Source organism: Cherax quadricarinatus, chromosome 44 (assembly GCF_038502225.1).
Source record: "Cherax quadricarinatus isolate ZL_2023a chromosome 44, ASM3850222v1, whole genome shotgun sequence".
Classification (NCBI taxonomy): Eukaryota; Metazoa; Arthropoda; class Malacostraca; order Decapoda; family Parastacidae; genus Cherax; species Cherax quadricarinatus.
In genome coordinates this window covers 6,918,520-6,940,969 of record NC_091335.1, presented here as the reverse complement: position 1 = coordinate 6,940,969, position 22,450 = coordinate 6,918,520, and the positions used below count along the sequence as shown (strand labels likewise).

General features: G+C 38.5%; 1 protein-coding gene across 6 annotated transcripts; it reads left to right on the top strand.

Moving 5' to 3' along the window:
* Window positions 1–6,666: 6,666 nt before the first annotated feature.
* On the top strand, window positions 6,667–20,877 carry LOC128697479 (F-box only protein 27). 6 transcript variants are annotated; one of them, XM_053789199.2, is made up of 7 exons: window positions 6,667–6,785; window positions 10,904–10,946; window positions 11,904–12,057; window positions 12,446–12,597; window positions 13,038–13,263; window positions 14,676–14,808; window positions 17,030–20,877. In XM_053789199.2, the coding sequence occupies exons 2-7, from the start codon at window positions 10,910–10,912 to the stop codon at window positions 17,162–17,164; spliced, it is 837 nt and encodes a 278-aa protein (XP_053645174.2). In that variant the 5' UTR covers window positions 6,667–6,785; window positions 10,904–10,909; the 3' UTR covers window positions 17,165–20,877. The 6 variants fall into 6 exon arrangements, with proteins under 6 accessions (XP_053645174.2, XP_053645177.2, XP_053645178.2 ...); XM_053789202.2 differs by having other exon boundaries at window positions 6,686–6,772; XM_053789203.2 differs by lacking the exon at window positions 6,667–6,785 and adding an exon at window positions 6,800–6,882.
* Window positions 20,878–22,450: the final 1,573 nt, after the last annotated feature.

Here is a 22,450-nt window from a genome sequence, read left to right as displayed (position 1 = left end):
CAATCACTGCTAAAGCTGTAACTACTAACCTACAATCACTGCTAAAGCTGTAACCGCTGATCTACAATCACTGCTAAGGCTGTAATTACTGATCTACAATCACTTCTAAAGCTGTAACTACTAACCTACAATCACTGCTAAAGCTGTAACCGCTGATCTACAATCACTGCTAAGGCTGTAATTACTGATCTACAATCACTTCTAAAGCTGTAACTACTGATCTACAATCACTGCTAAAGCTGTAACTGGTGATCTACAGATGGGACACAGAAACAAGGGGTCACAATTGGAAGTTAAAGATTCAGATGAGTCAAAGCGATGTTAGGAAGTATTTCTTCAGTCATAGAGTTGTCAGGAAGTGGAATAGTCTGGCAAGTGATGTAGTTTACCTGGAGAGAGTTCCGGGGGTCAACGCCCCCGCGGCCCGGTCTGTGACCAGGCCTCCTGGTGGATCAGAGCCTGATCAACCAGGCTGTTGCTGCTGGCTGCACGCAAACCAACGTACGAGCCACAGCCCGGCTGATCAGGAACTGACTTTAGTAGTGGAGGCAGGAACCATACATAGTTTTAAGATGAGGTATGATAAAGCTCATGGAGCAGGGAGAGAGAGGACCTAGTAGCGACCAGTGAAAAGGCAGGGCCAGGAGCTGAATCTCGACCCCTGCAACCACAGTTAGGTGAGTACTGCTGAAGCTGTAACCGGTGATTTACAGTCACAACTCAGCGGACTATAAAGGGACTATAAACAGATGGGGTTTTAGGCGCCCTTATCAAACACACAAACAATAACTACTAAAGCAGTAACTTAGAGCGGTAAGCTTGTCCAAATATACAAGTACAAATAGAAACAGAAGTACAAATAGCCAGATCTTCACTTTAAGGAGGTAATTGGTAGAATATTCAAGAGGTTATTAGTAGAATTACAGTAAATCAACCAAGCAGATTTCCATATGGATTATATGCAACCTTTGTGGAAATTGGGCTCACGCCCCCTGTGCAGATATCCAAGAATTATCTACAAGAGGTATTAAATCAGGGAAGTGTTTTTGGGTATGTCCAAATGAGATCAATCTGTGGACTAAAATCACATTGGTATTAAAAGAGGATAACATCAAAGCAGCCTTCATAGAAAATCTGGTAGCATTCTATAACAGATGGGAAAATAAAGTTTCCCCACTGGATGGTGCTATCGCCCTTGGTGCGGATGCTGTCCTGGCTGACAGTAACTGTATGACTGGAGGTGCTGGCCAGGTAGCCAGGAACTGTAAGGCTGGAGGTGCTATCCTGGTAGACAGTTACTGTGAGGCTGGAGGTGCTGTCCTGGCAGACAGTAACTGTATTCATGGAAGAATGCATATTAGTGGCCTCGAGGGAGACAGGAGCTGTAGTGGGGAAACAAGTGTATTCAAGGACAAGATAAAACCAATATTACAGGCTAGTAATACCACAGAAGATAGCAAACAAGGGGACTCCACTAGTAATAGTGAGGATATATTACCAGAAACAACTGGTGAGAGCTCCACTGTTAGTACTAGTGAGGATAGGAATGAGACAGGAAAACGTGCACCAACAGGGAATACAGTCACAAACATCCAAGGCAAACCGAAACCAAGCCTGTGCGAATATTATGCACTTGATATCTGCAGGCATGGGATATCTGGAAAAACAGATGGGACGTGCAACTTTGACCACCCTAGAAAATGCCGTGCCCATATGACAACAGGAAAATGCAAACTCCCTTCCTGTAAGCTTTTTCACCTTGAAATGTGTCCCTCTTCAGTATAGGAAAGACAGGGCTATAACTTAAATTGCCAGGCACACCATCTAAAGGGGACAAAAAGATACAAAACATCCAGACCATGGGAAAACTTGGGTAGCCACAGCCACTCAAGAGGGAGAGATTTTTTAGTGTCAGGAAGGAAAAAAAAAACTGGCAGGAAATGGTAGAAATCGTACACCAAATCCAGTCATTTCTGGAGTGGAATCACAGTCGATGGCCTCCACTCCAAATCAACAGATACAGATATTAGCGCCAGAAAAAAAAGGCCCCTCCCCCCAGTACCACCAATCCGATGACATTCTTCTTTGCAAATATACAGGGTCTAAAGCCAGCAACGAACAACAAAATACGTTTCATCCGTGGACTGCTTGCAAAGGCAAATGCAATGTTTGCGGCTTTCACAGAGACCCACATAAAAGATCACTTGGACAATGAAATATGGATCCCAGGTTACAACCTATACAGATGCGACAGAGTGAACAGACAAAAAGGGTGGGGGGGGGGGTTGGCCTGTATATCGCAGAGTCACTTATTTGCACAGAACTGTTTAATGCATCAAATGATGTAGTTGAAGTTTTAGCAGTAAAGATCGAGAACCAAAATCTAGTCACTGTTGCAGTCTACAAGCCTCCGGATGCAACGTCCCAACAATTCCAGGAACAGCTGTTGAAAATTGACTACTGTCTGAAAAATCTTCCAGCTCCTGCCCCCAACATCTTGCTCCTGGGGGATTTCAACTTAAGGCACCTAAAATGGAGGAATATAGCAAATAATGTTGCAGTGATAACACCAGGAGGCAGCTCAGACGAGAACTCACACACACACACGAGCTTTTAAATCTCTCCACAAAATTCAACTTAAACCAGCAAATAATAGAGCCTACTAGATTGGAGAATACACTGGACCTCATCTTCTCTAACAATGATGATCTGATACGAAATGCCACCATATCAAAAACAATATACTCAGATCACAACATAATTGAGGTTCAGACATGTATGCGCGGAGCCCCAGACCGACATAATGAGATTAGTCACGAGGGAGCCTTCACCAAATTCAACTTCAATAACGAGAACATAAAGGCGACAAATGACATGCCCATACACTCTGCCCCAGGGCCAGACTCATGGAACTCCGTGTTCATTAAGAACTGCAAGAAGCCCCTATCCTATGGAGAGGGGGCATGGACACTGGGGTCGTCCCACAGTTACTAAAAACAACAGACATAGCCCTACTCCACAAAGGGGGCAGTAAAGCAATAGCAAAGAACTACAGACCGATAGCACTAACATCCCATATCATAAAAATCTTTGAAAGGGTCCTAAGAAGGAAGATCGCCACCAATCGAGGTTCGAGGTTCTGACCAGAGCTTTGGTAAGAGGGGAGTGGGGGAAGAAGGATGGGTAAGGATGGAAGTTTGGGAAAGGTTGGGGAGGGAGGAGGGGTAGGTGGGGATAAAAAAGGGTAGTGGCCTATCCACTTTGGTGTAATGTGAATATGCGCAATGCTATATTGTGTTATACCACTGCGTCATTGAATTGGAAGGATGCATACTGCATAGAATTGCTTGCTTTTTTTTTTCGCAAGAGGTTGGTCAGGAGGCGCAGCTGCAGGCGAAGGTTGCTGGGCATTCGATGGAGGTTGGTTGCTCACCTGGGGTCGGCCAGCAAGGCAGTGACTGAGGTGGTGTCCTGCTGTATTGTAGTAGTAGATGTAACGAGGTCAGTTGTGAGGTGTTGGTTGATAGAGGTGGGTCACCCGGAGATGGGGAGGGCTTGTCTGTGTTACTGGACATAGAATGGTTCTGGTGGTATCCATTCTTCTTCTGCGGGGAGGTCGTTTAAGATATTGGGATGAGGGAAGTTCTCCTTGTGGATAAAGCGTCGAACTCTTTGTTGGAGGGTCATTCTTTGGGATCTGTGGGGAGGGGTGGTGATGGTATAGTCGGTTGTGTTCACTGGTTGGGGGGGATTCTCTCTGTCAGGCACGTAGAATTCCTGCATGTCATATAGTTGTCTCTTAGTAAGTTTGTCTAATCGGACGTTGATTGCAGGGATTCTCTGTTGTATGTGTAGGTCCTCTGATCGGATTGTCTCTGAGTCTAGTGTTCGTGATGAAGTGGAGGGCTTTGTTTTGGACTCTTTGGAGTTTGAGCATGTTGGTTTTGGTTGTGATCGACATGGGTACGCAGGGGTATTCTAGCAGAGGTCTGATCATCATCTTGTACAGGTGAAGTTTGATGTGGGGAGGGCCTGCTTTGAATCGATAAAGTTGGCCAAGGCGGGCTTTCGCTAGGTTTACTTTTTTGGTTACGTGGGTTGTAGAGTTGAGTAATCTGCCGATCTCGTATCCTAGGATCTTGTTTGGGTTTGTTATAGCAATACGGGTACCTCTGATGGAAATGCCCCCTTTTCCTTCTATGGTTGATGGTAAGCACCCAACGGTGCTGATGAGGACTTTGTCAGGGTTGGTTGTGATTCTCCATTTTTTCTCCCACCTGGCAGTTCTATTTAGTTCTTCATTCATTTTCTCGATTGCTCTCCTATGCTTGTTTGCACCAGCTGTAGGGGTGGAGGAGACAACATGGATGACATCGTCTGCGAATTGGGTGATGATGGTGTCGGTATGTTCAGGTTGGGGGAAGTCATTGACGTATATGTTGAAGAGGACGGGGCTGAGGCAGGAGCCTTGGGGTACTCCTGCTGTTGGTGTGAAGGGGGTTGCTTCTGCTCCGTGGAAGGTGGGGATGATTTTTCTTCCTGTTAAGTTGTAGATGAGCCTGAGAAAGGTCCAGTTGTGATCAGGGAGGTCTACGAGTTTGTAAATGAGACCGTCGTGCCAAAGGCTGTCGAAGGCCTTGTGAACGTCCCTGGTGGCGATGAGGGCCAGGTTCCCTTGCTTCTTCAGGCTGGCCACAGCATCATAGATGATGTTTATGGCATGCTGAGTGCTGCGGTGGGACCTGAAGCCGAACTGCCTTTCAGAGAATTGGTGGTTGAACTCCATGTAATAGTTGAGTCTGTTGGAGATTATTTCCCCCATCTAGATACCCATCAATTACACAACCCAGAGCAACATGGGTTTAGAGCAGGTCGCTCCTGTCTGTCCCAACTACTGGATCACTACGACAAGGTCCTAGATGCACTAGAAGACAAAAAGAATGCAGATGTAATATACACAGACTTTGCAAAAGCCTTCGACAAGTGTGACCATGGAGTAATAGCGCACAAAATGCGTGCAAAAGGAATAACAGGAAAAGTTGGTAGATGCATTTATAATTTCATTACAAATAGAACACAAAGAGTAGTAGTCAACAGAGTAAAGTCTGAGGCGGCTACGGTGAAAAGCTCTGTTCCGCAAGGCACAGTACTCGCTCCCATCTTGTTTCTCATCCTCATATCTGACATAGACAAGGATGTCAGCAGCACAGCACCGTGTCTTCCTTTGTAGATGACACCCGAATCTGCATGACAGTGTCTTCCATTGCAGACACTGCAAGGCTCCAGGCGGACATCAACCAAACCTTTCAATGAGATAAAACACCTCAATTACTGGGAGCGCTTGAAGTTCCTGAACCTGTATTCCATGGAACGCAGGCGGGAGAGATACATGATTATATACACCTGGAAAATCCTAGAGGGACTAGTACCGAACTTGCACACGAAAATCACTCACTACGAAAGCAAAAGACTTGGCAGACGATGCAACATCCCCCCAATGAAAAGCAGAGGTGTCACTAGCACGTTAAGAGACCATACAAAAAGTGTCAGGGGCCCGAGACTGTTCAACTGCCTCCCAGCATACATAAGGGGGATTACCAATAGACCCCTGGCAGTCTTCAAGCTGGCACTGGACAAGCACCTAAAGTCGGTACCTGACCAGCCGGGCTGTGGCTCGTACGTTGGTTTGCGTGCAGCCAGCAGTAACAGCCTGGTTGATCAGGCTCTGATCCACCATGAGGCCTGGTCACAGACCGGGCCGCGGGGGCGTTGACCCCCGAAACTCTCTCCAGGTAAACTCCAGCGTTGTATAACCCTTGTCGGTTTAGCGATTTCTTTGATTATATAATACTACAACCACTACTAAAGTTATAACCGCTGATCAGAATAAACATTGAGATCAATCAAAATTTTTATGTGTAGTATACAAACTGTAGTTGACATATAAAGTATTGTAAAACACAAAGAAAACCACTAGCATTCATGACTATTTCTGGCAGCGATGTCACTGCTATGTTGTAACCCCTGACCTGTTCCAATGGAAATAATATCTTGATTCAGTACATGTACAAGGTATACACACCATAGCTGACATCAGTGACGTACTACTATATAGATTATTATTATAATCAAGGGGGAAGCGCTAAACCCGGAGGATTATACAAAGCCTGGGGGGTGGGGAGGTGGAAGGCATTCAGGCTTAATTCGGGGAACTGGAGCACTGATCCAATTCCCTAAATCAAGAGCCCCTCACCAACATCAAGGAACCTTCCTTGAGGGGACTACTATATAGAAAGTTGCTTGTTATGCTGAGTATTTCCCGTAAATTAGGTCAGTTTTGTCTCCAGGATGCGACCCACACCAGTCCACTAACAACCAGGTACCTATTTATACTGATGGGTGAACAAGGGCAGCAGGTGTCTTACGGAAACATGTTCTAACGTTTTCCAGTCGTACCGGGAAATGTCACTTTCACTGAATTTTTTTTTGTTATCTCAGCTTCTCTACACATGCTGCTATGTATGATAATCTATGTAACTGTTTGTATATACCTGAATAAACTTGCTCAGCTATCAAAACTTTGGGTCCCAGTCCTTGGACCCATTATGTACCTTTGTAACCTGCCACCCACAGGATGGGTATGGGGTACGTAATTAATATATTAAACTAACACTACTGAACCTGTGCCGGACGTATTTCCCGTCTCAGATGTGAGTCACTTGCACACTCTGGTGCCACTCTAACATTCTCGACAACAACACTCTGAACAACAGTAAGAATCAGCAGTAAGTGGACTACTGTATCAGTTTTCTTTGAGTGTGGACGTTTTTTTTTCTCTCGCCTGAACATTAGTGGAAAATTTCTCCTGATCTTCCTGGCTTGGTAGGCCTCATTTTTTCCCCTGGTAAGGTTCACTTGTTTTTCAGGAACTCCAGTAGAAACAAGCCACTTTGACTGTTTTGGGTTATCCTAGATAATTTACATTATGTACAATAATTATACTTGTGTAGCTGTGCCTAAATAAACTTACCGCCGGGCACAATGTAGGAGTGGCATCTATCATCGGCTTAATTTTAACCACCATTTTTTTTCCGCTCTGTGGGTAACTTTTTAACGGTTGTGGACTTATAGCCGGTCACTGAACTCTGGTCCAGTGTGGCACCACGACCTGCTGGGGATTGTCAGTAAGTTTATTCAGGTAAGATAAGATTTTGTTCGGATTTTTTAACCCCAGGATAACCCAAGAAAGTCAGTGTGTTATTGAGGACTGTCTGTCTTATTTCCATTGGGGTCCTCAGTCTTGTCCCCCAGGATGCCACCCACACCAGTCCAGTAACACAGACACACAAATAGTTAAATAAATTATTATACATAGCAGCATACATGTAGACTACCCAGGATAACCCAAAAAAAAGTCAGTGATTTATTTCGATTGGGGTCTATTTGGGAACTTCTAGTTTTATTTACAAATGGATTCCTGTTCACTTTTGTTTCATTGTTCAATTTTGGATAATATCAAATGCAAATAACTCAGTTTTCCTTATTCTTAGTATATCTCCCTGATTCTTGTGGGTTTAGCGCTTAGTTATGATAGTAATATTAATAGTATATCTCCTGTCATTGTAGTTGATTTTCACACAGTTGTGTTACATAGCTTTTTTAACCTTTAAGATTTAAATAATAAGATATTACAAGGACCCCAATGGAAATAAGTCACTTTAATAATAATGATACTTTATTTGAGCATGATATAATGTTTGTACAAAGGTGAATGATATTTAGGTGTGCATACAGAAAGTCACTTAATATGCAGAGCATTTCATGCAAACTTAAGACTAACTTAAGATTAATAACTCAAGAGTAATAAGACAATAACAATGTGAGTAATTTTCTACATAGTCTCTTGGGAGAGTGTAAGTATAAACTTAGGAGTTATAATGACTACAAGAGTTATAATGACTACAAGAGTTATAATGACTACAAGAGTTACAATGACTACAAGAGTTACAATGACTACAAGAGTTACAATAACTACAAGAGTTATAATGACTACAAGAGTTACAATGACTACAAGAGTTATAATGACTACAAGAGTTATAATGACTACAAGAGTTATAATGACTACAAGAGTTACAATGACTACAAGAGTTACAATGACTACAAGAGTTATAATGACTACAAGAGTTATAATGACTACAAGAGTTATAATGACTACAAGAGTTACAATGACTACAAGAGTTACAATGACTACAAGAGTTATAATGACTACAAGAGTTATAATGACTACAAGAGTTATAATGACTACAAGAGTTATAATGACTACAAGAGTTATAATGACTACAAGAGTTATAATGACTACAAGAGTTATAATGACTACAAGAGTTACAATGACTACAAGAGTTACAATGACTACAAGAGTTATAATGACTACAAGAGTTATAATGACTACAAGAGTTATAATGACTACAAGAGTTATAATGACTACAAGAGTTATAATGACTACAAGAGTTACAATGACTACAAGAGTTACAATGACTACAAGAGTTACAATGACTACAAGAGTTATAATGACTACAAGAGTTATAATGACTACAAGAGTTACAATGACTACAAGAGTTATAATGACTACAAGAGTTACAATGACTACAAGAGTTACAATGACTACAAGAGTTACAATGACTACAAGAGTTACAATGACTACAAGAGTTATAATGACTACAAGAGTTATAATGACTACAAGAGTTACAATGACTACAAGAGTTACAATGACTACAAGAGTTACAATGACTACAAGAGTTATAATGACTACAAGAGTTACAATGACTACAAGAGTTATAATGACTACAAGAGTTATAATGACTACAAGAGTTATAATGACTACAAGAGTTATAATGACTACAAGAGTTACAATGACTACAAGAGTTACAATGACTACAAGAGTTACAATGACTACAAGAGTTATAATGACTACAAGAGTTATAATGACTACAAGAGTTATAATGACTACAAGAGTTATAATGACTACAAGAGTTACAATGACTACAAGAGTTACAATGACTACAAGAGTTACAATGACTACAAGAGTTACAATGACTACAAGAGTTACAATGACTACAAGAGTTACAATGACTACAAGAGTTACAATGACTACAAGAGTTATAATGACTACAAGAGTTACAATGACTACAAGAGTTACAATGACTACAAGAGTTACAATGACTACAAGAGAATTGAATATCTTATTAGTTCATGCTTTATGGCTTTTATCAAGTTTGACTTTTTTTTGGGCTATCCTTGACAATTTACATATATGTGTATGATAATTTGTGTAACTATTTGTTTGTCTGCACTTACATAAACTTACTTATATACATTAATGATCTTAAATTCATATAAATAATGTTTATTGCCTGGAATATTCTACATATATAGGAACTTTCTGGAGCATAAGTTGTCACTCTTACACACCCATCAAGAAGCAATTCTATTACTCTATAGTTATTGTATTGCTGTATATTTATATTTTACACAATGATACACATCTCATTTTCCATGAGTAAGACACATGTGCAACAGTTGTGTTTACCTGGAGACCTGGAGAGAGTTTCAGGGGGTCAACGCCCCCACAGCCCGGTCTGTAACCAGGCCTCCTGGTGGATCTTTATTGTTTCAATAATAAACAACTGTTGGTACATGTTTCTTATTCATCAAATTGTAGGTATTTTACACCATTTTCAACATATCTCATTTTCATTATAATGTTGGTAGGTAAGACACATAGGGAACAGTTAGGCAACTTTATTCCGAAACGTTTCACCTACACAGTAGGCTTCTTCAGTCAAATACAGAAAGTAGGCAGGAACAGTAGAATTGTGAAGACGATGTAATCAGTCCATCACCCTTGAAGTCGTAGAATTTGAGGTTGGACTGATTTTTGAGGGTGATGGACTGATTACATCGTCTTCACAATTCTACTGTTCCTGCCTACTTTCTGTATTTGACTGAAGAAGCCTACTGTGTAGGTGAAACGTTTCGGAATAAAGTTGCCTAACTGTTGCCTATGTGTCTTACCTACCAACCTGTTGGTATTGTATACCATTTTGATGTTCATTATAATGTTATGTAGTTAGGTATTTGCTTAAGGATTTCGAGTTACTTTGTGCATTTTGGTCTGTGTGGGTGTTAATAAATTTTTTTTATTTAGACTTTTGGATACTATATAATTAGCATTTTATCTTTACTAGTCTTTAGGGCACACATGTTATTGGCAATATAAAATACTAGTATACAATGCAGATTTAATTTAGGATAAGATCTCAGTAATGAGTGGCTTAAATTATTTGATAGTGTAACCATAGATGTACAAGTAGTATTTTACACTTGTACATATGATTTGTTTTATACTGTATATAATTGAGGCAATTTCCCAGTTAATATTATGTCATGAATCTGCTGAACTGTCTAATTCTTATATGTATCAGATAATGCTGTTTTTTTTATTAAAGGAATTGTTTAGAAGAGGCATAGAATCACTTGATTAACCACTTGATTAACCCCATGGGAAATAAGTTACTCTGCCTGACCTTTTTTTTGGGGTTATCTTAAGTAATTTAGACTTGTATGATAATTGTACTTATGTGTACCTGTTCCTAAATAAACTTAGAGTACACACTTACAGCTTTTATATTATATGCAAAAATTACTAATACGTAAATGTTGTCTGGCTAACTAGTGGATAATAAACAATATTTGGGTTAACTGAGCAGCATAGGGCTACTGCATTGGTGGTCAGTTTATTGAGTGCATTTGATTAAAAGATTTTTTAAAAGGTTTTAGTGCAAATAAAGCTAATTTTTCACTAAAATTTATAAATTATCATGAACTATTACTAATTATTTTCCAGAATACAATGGGCAATACGTCAGGCTCTGGTACTACTACAGAAGGTAGGCTCTTTATCACATAGTTTTCACACCATTCCCAGTGTTTAATATTGGGTATGTTCTTTAATTATGGTGCCCAATTTGTTACTCTTCTTTTAGCTTTTATACCTTGACTGTGCATATTTATTTGTGTGTAGACACCATAATACAAATGTATACTGTAGTTTCCAACAAATTCTTTTAACATTTCTTCATCTATATAATTTCAAGAAATCTTAAAATTTGCCAGTAATGCATAGGTTCCTCCTGCTATACGTGTGTGTTCTTTGGTAATAAATATAATTTACATGTATACCAAGTACTGTATTTTCTTTCCATATTATTGCAGGATATTTGCTACTTGAGGCCTATTTTTTCTAGCATCTGTGACCATTTCCATTTCATGGCAATTTCCAGCATTAAATTTCATCTTCCATATATTACTTCACATGTTTAATTTATCTCTCTACAGTGATTCAGTTATTTTTGTATTTAAACTTGCTTTTATGAATAATTTGTGTTTGACAAATGGAGACCTTAATAAGCCAAAGATTTTAATGGGAAAAAATATGCTTTCGCATGAAAATTACGTTCTCTAACAATACACACATGTATGTAGTTAAAATTTTTAAGTACTGTATTTCCTTTGCAAAGTACTGTGTTACTTTTCATATACAGTGGACCCCCGGTTAACGAACTTTTTTCACTCCAGAAGTATGTTCAGGTGCCAGTACTGAACGAATTTTTTCCCATAAGGAATATTGTGAAGTAGATTAGTCCATTTCAGACCCCCAAACATACACGTACAAACGCACTTACATAAATACACTTACATAATTGGTCGCATTTGGAGGTGATCGTTAAGCGGGGGTCCACTGTATTATCCAGTACTGTAACAACAAAAATATAGATCATCTTTCCTCATTGTAGCAGATAATAGGTGAACAACTTAATTGATATTCAGTATCTGTTTAATTTCAGGTAATGGGATCGAAATCTGTGGTAATACTCTTCCTCAAGAAGTTATGTATAAAATCTTTCTTTATGTACCAGTCAAGGATCTGGTAACGTCAGTCACACGCGTCTGTCCGTACTGGCACAACTTGCTTACAGAACACCACTTCTGGTTCACAAAGTAAGAGTTCATTGCATTGCTGTTGAAGATGGACCAAAATGCAACTATACTAGTGTATTTTGGTATATATCTTGGATACATATCATAAATATGAAGTGCACAAAAATGGGAATGACAGGTTTTAAAATTCTTGCTATTGATGCCTTAAATCAGCAAGTCAATTTATTTAGTAATTTTTTGGAAAGATCAAGATTCCTTAAACCAAATTGGTGTCCTGTGTAAATTTTACTTATTTGGGTTTAATAAAATTAATGCATTTCATTTTATGAGAACAGAATACAGGCTGCAAACAAAGCAAAACCAATTTTATTTAAAAAATGGATACAGTATTAATTGTTAGAAATTTATGCGACATTTCATACATTTTGAAATACCCTTGATTATGCAGAGTGTTACGGGAAGGCTTCAGATTACCTGCAGCTACTAAACAGAGGCTTCTGGAGGAAGCAGATGAAGCTCAGGTTCTACGTATTCTTCAAGGAATATCTGGTGGTTACTTGCCCCTCAACACTAATCTCATCTGCAATCCAAGTGGAAGAGGTAAGATGCATTTTTTATTAATCCAAATATTTCTTAAAACTGACTTACTAAGTCTTGTGTCCTTGTTTGTCTGCTCTACTCTGTCAGTAGTTGATTTGTAGCAATCCCAAGTAGTTTTTTTTGTTTTCTGATAGGACTGTGTTGCATTTGCATATCCTGACTAATAACACTGCTATTGTTATCAGCACTAGCTCAGAAAAATGTTATCAGACAAATTTTCTCTACTTTGCATGTTCCTTTGTGAACTATCTGTGATATTATGCTGTCATGTATTTAACCACATGGTTAATACAGTATTCTTTATAGACACTAAACCTAATGAAGAAATTGTCAGTGAGTTGTCTCATTCATTGTGTTTATATACTAGCTCATGAAATATAAAGTACAGTACTGTATATAAATGAGAGCATTTATGTTAGGATCTTGATTAATGTTAACAGAAAAATTGAACCACTGGAAAGTAAAACATGGAGGAGATGGTATGATAGTGGAGGATCATCCTGTTGGCACTGACCCAATACCTGCAGAGGCTGGCCTACCTACTCAACATTGCTTTGTCACATCATATGGGATCTGCTCAAGGTTACAGGTTATTAACCTGGAGAGTATTGGCTTTGATCCCCATGTTGTTGATATTTTGAAACCAGCCATTCATATTTCAGAGTGGTAAGTTTAATAGCTCAAACTAAATTCACATTTCTCCTGTGTGATGGAGTAGTTGTTGGTGTTATGACTATTATTATTATTTTTATTTTTGTGTTCACTGCTAAAACTGATTCAGTATACAGTGCATCATTACAAAGGAGAGGGAGGCAGATTGCTCTGCTTCTTTTCTGGAGATTGTTCATGTGTGCAAGTGGGTATTGTACCAGTATTCTCTGTAAAAGCAGTTATGCTTTCTAATATTTCCATCTCCCAGACATCATTATAGAATGGTGGAGGGTGACAGATGAGAGTAGAGGAACACAATAAAGACACTTGACAGTAGTAGCAGAAAACAAGTAGAGTGACTCCATTGGAAGCTTAGCAGATCTTTGATACATTACAGATTCATACATTCACTGGCATACCTTCGTATCTTAGAAGATATGCCTGCCCTCTCTCATAGATAACCTTAAATATTATGTTTGAAGATGAGGCTTTTCCTGGCATACAGTAGGTAATTTATTTCCTTGAATAATTAAGGCAGTGAGGTAGAGCTTCAAATAGGGCAGCCAGTAATTGATCAACAGTACTTAGCTAGATGGCCATACCACCAACAGTGGATTGTAGTTTGTAATTGCTGACTCACCTGTAATACCTTTGATGGAAGGCAGATTCAGTCTGATGTGATTTTGACCATCACTTGCATAGAGATGGCAGCCACAAGAGAGTTGAATGAAGGAATGCTTTAGAATTTCAGTTTATTGCAGATATGTCCTTTGTACTACTCTAAGAACTGTATGTGGAATACTGTTTGAGGAAAGAGATTAACCTGGAGTCATGCAGTGCCAGGGAATGGAGTGAGAAACTGCTCTATCTCTGAGGTCATATAGTATCTAGGAAAGGGAGGTAATCAAATTTGAATCGAGAAGGGAAGTATTGTATTAATGGGGAAGCATTAAACTTGTAGGAGTCACACAGCCCCTGGGGACTGAAAAGAAAGGATAATTCAAAATCATTGAATCAAGAGCCCTTTACTGGCACCATGGCACACCTCCCTTAAAAGGTAGCTTCAGTTACATAGATTGAGATCCTTTCAACAGCATTAAGGGGCTTCATTTTTCAAATATTCCATTTTTTTATATCTTTAATAATTCATTATTCTTAAATTTTTCAGTTAATAATTGTTCTTGTATTAATTTTCTACTGATGTTAGCCATATAGTTACTGTTCATCTTATCACACTGGTTCTGTGCTATTAATAATATTTGTTCTGTTATTGCTAGAGCTGAACCTCTCAAATATATTGAATCACCTTGTAATGAAGTGTTGTAGGATGATGTGCTTCTGTTGCATATTTCCATTATTCCTTCCTGTCTTGTATGTTAATTTTATTATTTAATTTGCTGTACTTTTTTTTTTTTTTTTTTTTTTAGGGTGAGTGCAAGATGGGACTGCCATTCCAGGAGTAACATCGTTGTTAGTTTGGAAGGTTTGGAAAGCATACAGCAGGTTAAGATGCACTGGTCCTCACAGGAGGAGAATGTAATTAATAGTCATTGGTACAAGGTAAATTACCAAAATTTATGTGGAGAAATTTTCTCCAATCCCCAGGGACGACATCAATTTCCTTCTGAGAGGGCAGCAACCCCCCTTGGGGAGCTAAGACCCCTCTCTCTACCACACTGTATAGCAGGAGTCAGGATGAGGAGGAGTCATGACCTGTACTTCTTGATAGCTGCTAGTGAAAAAAGTACAAGTTGTGACCTTTCTCATCCTCACTCCTGCTCTACAGTGTGGGAAGGTAGAGAGAAGGGTCTTAGCTTCCCCAAGGATGGGGGTTGCTGCCCCCTGAGAGGGGGATTGATGCCCCTGGGGGGTTGGAGAAAATTTCTCCACAACTTTACATCGTAATAAAGTTGGTAGAATTACCGACAATATGTAAAGTAAAAGGACACAAGTGCAACTAATGTGACATCAAAATGCTAAACTTATAATGCACATCCCAATCAATACACAATATACAACTAATTACATTCTAACTTTCACCATTTTACCTTGTTGAAAGTATACAGTATCATATTAATCAAACATTGCAGTTTAAATTATTTATAGCCATGCCTGTCCTCTTTACTTTGGATAATTGAGCACCTACCATAATCCACTGGATTGTATATTACTATGACTCACGAAATCGTAATGACATGATTGCAAACAAACCATACCACGGGCGGGATTGAACCCGCGGTCAGAGAGTCTCAAAACTCCAGACCGTCATGTTAGCTGGTGCAGTGGCTAATGCAACGGTCTGGAGTTTTGAGACTCTGACTGCGGGTTCAATCTCGCCCGTGGTATGGTTTGTATATTACTAATATTTAGTTTTCCATAATATATCCCAGACCCTAATTGAGTTCAAATATGGAAAGCATTATAGCCTAGTACAGCATAAAGCTTAACCCTTTTAGGGTCCAGAGGCCAAATCTCAGAGTGACAGCCAGGGTTCAAGAATTTTCAAAAAAATTTGTTGTTTTTCTTATGAAATGGTAGAGAATCTTTTTCTGAAGGCAATAAAACAAAAAGTATGAAATTTGATAGAAAATTTACGAAGTTACACTCTCACGAAATTTGATGTGTCAGCGATATTGACAGATAGGCAATTTTGCCGACTTTGACTCCCGTTTTAGGCCAATTACAATTTTCCAGCCAACCAAATTCTTAGCTATTTCACTAGTATTACTTCTATTTTATCGATTGAGCACAAAAAATCGCCCATTCAACTGTTTCAACTACCCAATAAAGTGATTGGAAATTGGTAATTTGGCCAATTTAACACAAAGTTCAAAATATTCCAATTTCAAAATAGGGTCCAGAATAAACAATGCAGGCATTCCTAGCACTAAACTAACATTTCCTCTGTTCATTAGTTATGTTTTCAGGCTTTACAAATGAATTCCATTTTGATTTTTTATTCACATAATGAATTTTTATTCACACCAAAAAAATAGAAGATTTACTCTTATGCAATGTTGTAATAATTATATAAATAATATCAGCACATTCATGAACGTATATTAGACCCACCAGCTGATGCGTATTAGATGCGTGACGTCATATGTTTATCCTTGAGCATCGGCAAAAATTGAACATTTCCGCTACTTTGAGCTCAGTTTCAAGCCATTTTCAGTACTAAAACCAATCAGAATCATCTCTATTTCTGTGACATATCTTCGATTCTATCAAATGAGATCAAGAAATCACGAATACAACTGTAAAAAAACATGTGAAAAAGCACTGCAAAATCGGTTTTAATCCAAAATTATGGTTGCAATTTTTTCTCTCTCATTATGCACTGCGTGCTGCAGGATTTATGTGGTGCACACTTACCACATATAGGTATTCTATCATATCTAGATCCAAATTTACTGCTCACAGGTTATCTGAGTGAGCCGAGCTCATGGCGTAGATCTAAAGCTTGGACCCTGGCTTCATAGCCATAGATCTATAGGACGGACACTGAAAGGGTTAATGAACTAGAAGTATTTTTATTATTATTGCTAAATTTAAAAAGAAAAACTTGCTTTTCTTTTTTGGTCACCCTACCTTGGTGGGATACAGCCAGTTTGTTGAAAAAAAATTATTATTATTATATTCATACAAAAAAGTCCCACAATCTAACCATTTTCCTCAACAGATAGTATTTTATATTCTATCAGTGCTGTACTGCATCATACACTGCAGAATTTTATGACGAACTGTTTGCCTTCATAGTCTGTTATTTATCTCTCTTCAGATGGAAAGAACATTGGTGGATTATCCAAAGGGACTAAAAAGAATTACATATACCAACGTAGGAAAGGATAGTGCATTCTGGGCTGGTCACTATGGAGCCAAGACTGCTGGTTCTACAGTTAAGTTTGTACTCTGAGGTCCTGTGTAATCTGCTGGATAATTGTGCTGGGGAAGGCACTCAGCTAATAAATTAGGTGTATAAAGTTAGAAGTGCAGCTTTACAAATTAAATAATAATGATGGTATTCATGGGGAAGCTCTGAACCCCATAGGTGCCATAAATGACCTGAGGAATGGGAGGTAATCAATTTTTGTCCAAGGAAGGGGAGGGTAGCTCCAGTTTCTTGGATCATGAGCCCTTCACCAGCATCAAGGCAGATAACTATCTCCCTTAAAGGTCAACATATTAATGTTTTGGATATACTATTTTAGTCATTTAAACCAAAGAAGTTGGAATCTACTGTGACCAGAAATTTTACAAGTGATAGTTTACCTTTAGCCACAAACATACACTCTGTATGTATGAAAGGTTTCCAGTAGTGGGTATTGAAATACATGTTTTAAGCAATGTTAAGACATAATGGTTTGTATTTAGTTTATGGAAATAAATATCTTAAGCAGTGGCAAGTGATAAAATGATCTGTTTACTTTTAGTGTGAATTGTTATTTGTAATATGTAACACAGGATATAAGGGCAAGGCTAAAGGATAGTTCAGAAAAGTAATGTTTCAGTTAAATAGAAATTGTGTAAAAGGGCTATTTGTTTGATGTCTTGCTTTGTAATATTTGAAATGGCACTATAACCTATTGGTTATTCAGTGCTCTTAACAGAAATATATTCGAAAAAGTCAGAGTAAAACCTTGATTTAACGAGCTTAGGAAAATCGAGACAAAATCTGTCAGATCATTTGATTCGGAAACATTGGACAAAGTGCATTGGTTACAGAATTGTCCGTTGTTATGCAATGCAAAACAATCTCATCAATCTTCATTACCAGCCACTTGCTTTTCCCTGTTATCTGATAAATCGAGGGTTTACAATACTACATAATCAATTAAAATATGCATTCATATATTATATTTAATTTGCTGCTATCATTATCATTTTGAGAATGATCACAACAAATTTGTGGCGATAGCACCAAAATTTTTAGAAATGTTGGTACTGTATATTTTAGCTGCTAATATGCTAACCTGTATGGGCTATTCAGCATGCAGCAGGAATGAGGAATGGGAGGTAATCAGGTTTGATTCAAGGAAGGGAAAGATAGGCCCAATTCCTTTGATCGAGACTTTCAGCTTCAAGGTACTTTTATATTTTGAAAGGTTGATGGCTTAGTAATAACTGTTATTTTAGTGGTCACTATAAAAGCATGTATTCTGTTAATTCTGTTTCGGATAGAATTATATTTTTGTAAGAAAATATGTATATCTGGAGGGGGTTTTGGGGGTCAATGCCCCCTCAGCCTGGTCTGTGACCAGGCCTCATGGTGGATAAGGGCCTGATCAACCAGGCTGTTATGTACTCTTATAATTAGGATAACTGTTACATCCATTTGTTCACTATCCAAATTTGGGATGCTATTATGTGATTTCATGAAGTAGTGTGTGTATTACCAATATGTATATGATGCCTTCAGTGGGGTATTCAAATAGTCAGCTATTTTTTTGCCCTTGAATGGGCACGCAGAATTCACTTCTGACGCCTCTACTGCCAAACACACTTACTCTACCCGACCTGCTCGCTGAAAATTCCACTTCTGATGCAGATTCCCTCTGAGTTTTTAACAGAAACTAACTTATTGCACCAACTTTGATTACATTTTCCCTTTAGCTCTACCACTTGCACACTCCTACCTCACATTTGTCTCTAACCTCTAAATATTCCTTCTTTAGCACATCCCACCCTGCAGTGCTATATGACCCCTTCTGGTTTAGCACTTTGATTGTTATTTTTTCGAACAACCCGGCCATATCCCACCGAGGCAGGGTGACCTAAAAAGAAAAACAAGTTTTACTTTTTAAATATAGTAATTTATACAGGAGTTACTAACTCCTTGCTCCCAGCATTTTAGTTGCCTCTTACAACATGCATGGCTTACGAAGGACGAATTCTGCTCCACTTTCCCATGGAGAATTATTATTATTATTGTTATTAGTCTGCAGTACAGGTGGGACCAGAGAGAAGTGGACAAAGCAAGCCTGTGACAGTCCTCACAGTGACACTGGTACTCAGAAAAGTGCATTGATATTCATCATAAGAAAAAATACCATTACTACACTACGAGCAACTGAAGTCAAGTAACCCCATCAAAGACTAACCAGTTTCCTTTGCAGATTATAAATGTAAAGTTGAAATCATTACTCCTTTTCAGGTTTGAACTGTTTTATGCAAATAGCTGAAAGTTCCATCATTAATGGAGACACACACTAACTTTTATTTTAACAAACTAAACTTATGCACCAACTTTGACTTCAAGTTTAGTTTTTGTACATTCCCTTATCTCAACCAACCCCCACCTTTGTACACCCCTGCCCCTCACACATCCCTACTCTTTGCTCATTCCTAATCTCCCACATCCCTTCTCATGACTGTTTGAGCCTTTTGGATTTAGTGCTTAAATTGATGATAGATAAATTTATGCTAGTAGATGAAAAATATTTGCTGTTTGGAGTGACATCTGAACTTTCATATCTGTGCACCTCTGTGAAGACAGTGATTGCGTGTGAATGATGGTGAAAGTGTTTATTTCTTTTTTGGGTCACCATGCCTAGGTGATCCAAAAAAGAAAAAGAGGAAAAATATATTGTTACACAGAACTGTTGTAGTACAGTACAAGTGATTTTTTATGTAATTTAAAATATTATATAAAATGCATAAATTTTGCCAAAATTTAATATATTATACATAGTGCAATCAACCCACTTTTTTTTAATACAGCCTTTCCTCGCTTAACGACTTACTCGTTTAACGATGACTCGGACTTACAATGGGCTCTCTGACCATACCACGGGCGGGATTGAACCCGCGGTCAGAGAGTCTCAAAACTCCAGGCCCGGGCCGGGAGAATACCGGCTAATCTTTAACTAACTAACTAACTCCAGACCGTCGCGTTAGCCACTGGACCAGCTGGTCCAGTGGCTAATGCGACGGTCTGGAGTTTTGAGACTCTCTGACCGCGGGTTCAATCCCGCCAGTGGTATGGTTTGTTTGCAATCGTGTCATTACGATTTCGTGAGTCAGGCTCTCTGACCAGTATGCATACCTAAATAATGTATATTAGAGCTGATTTCCTCTATTCTGTTTATTACAGTATACAGTGCACTACTGTATAAACATTTAAAAATATAACAGAAATGTTATAAATGGTGCAAAGGTGACATTAAAACAGTATCAAAGATGGTCGACACAAACCCACTACCATTATAGTATGCTCCTCACTTAGTGACGAATTTGTTTACTGATGTGGTCTTAGGAACGGAACTCTGTCGTTAAGTGAGGAGAGGCTGTACTGTTCTTGGCTGACTTTATTATATCTGTGGGGAAGCACTAAACCTGTAAGGGGTCATACAGCACCTTGATTCAAGGAACTGGACCTGTCCTCTTCCTTGATAAAAATACAATTGCTTCCCATTTTCCAAGGCACTATATATGACCCATGTGAGTTTAACACTTCTCATCAATCTACAATAATAATAATAGAGACTTGTGACTTGCTAAATGTCAGCAAAATATTTTATTAATGAGTATGATATGAATAGTTGAACCTTGTTACTTTTTTCAGCAGTTATTATATGGATTGTTTTATATTGAACATTATTTTATAAAATAAATATATGCAGGATTAAATCAGTTTTATTTCCTTTGTTGAATTTTATTTAGGTTCAGTTAAATACTAAACTTTTATTTTTATAAGAGCCATATACTGTGCAGGGAAGTATAAAAATTATGCAGTATGTGGTTTTATAATGTAAATTATTACAGTGGAAACCCCGTATCCACGGATTTGGCTTCTGCTGTTTCAGTTATCCACGGTTTACGGTAGCCTGAAAATAACCCTTAATTTTCTTGAATAATGACAACAAAATGCAAAAGTAGTGATGACGGCAGTTCTTTAACCCTTAAACGGTCCAAATGTATATATACGTTTTTTCAACATTTGAAAATATGTAAAGAAATGTACATCATCTTTTTTTTTTTTTACATTTGAAAATGTGTAAAAAACTTTTATCTACATTTTTTTTTTTGTTATATTTGAAAATATGTAAAAAAAACATAGATCTACTTTTGGAGCACTACGGATTTGAACGTCGATCTATTTGGACCGTTTAAGGGTTAAAGCCGAAGAGAAGCCGTGAAGTACTTCCCATCAGTGAAAAAGTACAGTAGGGCCCCACTTCATGGCGTTTTGCCTTACGGCATTCCGCTAATACAGCAATTTAAAATTATGACCAAAACTCTCTATATGGCAACCCTTCTCATGTTTATATGCTATGGAGGTGTGCTAGCCAGGCGGAGGGAAAACATTACGTTTTCTCTGGTCCAGCACCAGATTATTATTATTATAATCAAGGGGGAAGCGCTAAACCCAGAGGATTATACAGCGCCTGGGGGGGATGTGGAAGGCATTCAGGCTTAATTTGGGGAACTGGAGCACGGATCCAATTCCCTAAATCAAGAGCCCCTCACCAACATCAAGGAACCTTCCTTGAGGGGTCCAGCACCAGAGAAAACGTGCATGAATCTGTGTTTGGCCTAGTCACTCCCCTTAACACTCCGCTTTTGTTTGCAGTTCTCAGCATGAATTATTCATTACTTTTCCCTTCATTTATGATGGCATCTGAAGGTAGTTGTTAGAAACGATTAAATTTAGTGAACAAGGTGTGTTGATGGTAATAATATGGCTCCGGGCCGCAGTGTAGGTAGCCAGTAGATGTAGCCCAGGCGGGCTACACCTACTGGCTACCTACACTGACTTCCTACAAATAAATACCACTCACTTCTCACCCTACATAAATGAGACTACAAATATTTTAAGGTAAGTAATGAATGTACTGTGTATGTATTTTACTTTTTATTGTGTTTTTTAATGCCTAGTTCTATTACTAACTTAATATAAGTTAGTGTCAACTTGTTGTCTGGCATTTATATGCATTTATAAGTGGAAAAAAATGGTGTCCTGATTTCCAGCGATATCTGCTTCCCAGCGATAGCCTGGAACCTAACCTGCCATATAAGTGGGGCCCTACTGTACTAATTTTTCAGTTATTCTGCATAATTTGTCATTTAAACTTTATCATAGGTATGTATGTAAACAAAAAATGGCTTACAGGGTTCGCTACTAAAAGTTTCAGGTACACACAGTAGGTTTTGGAAAGTATCCCTCACAGATATGGGGGGGGGGGACTACTGTACTATATTT

Bases quoted from the DNA above. Each gene is read 5' to 3' on its own strand.
- LOC128697479 (XM_053789198.2), top strand. From the start codon at position 9,532: ATGATACACATCTCATTTTCCATGAGTAAGACACATGTGCAACAGTTG. The intron at 12,598-13,037 runs GTAAGATGCATT...TAATGTTAACAG, and splicing joins CTGCAATCCAAGTGGAAGAG to AAAAATTGAACCACTGGAAA. The intron at 14,809-17,029 runs GTAAATTACCAA...ATCTCTCTTCAG, and splicing joins TTAATAGTCATTGGTACAAG to ATGGAAAGAACATTGGTGGA.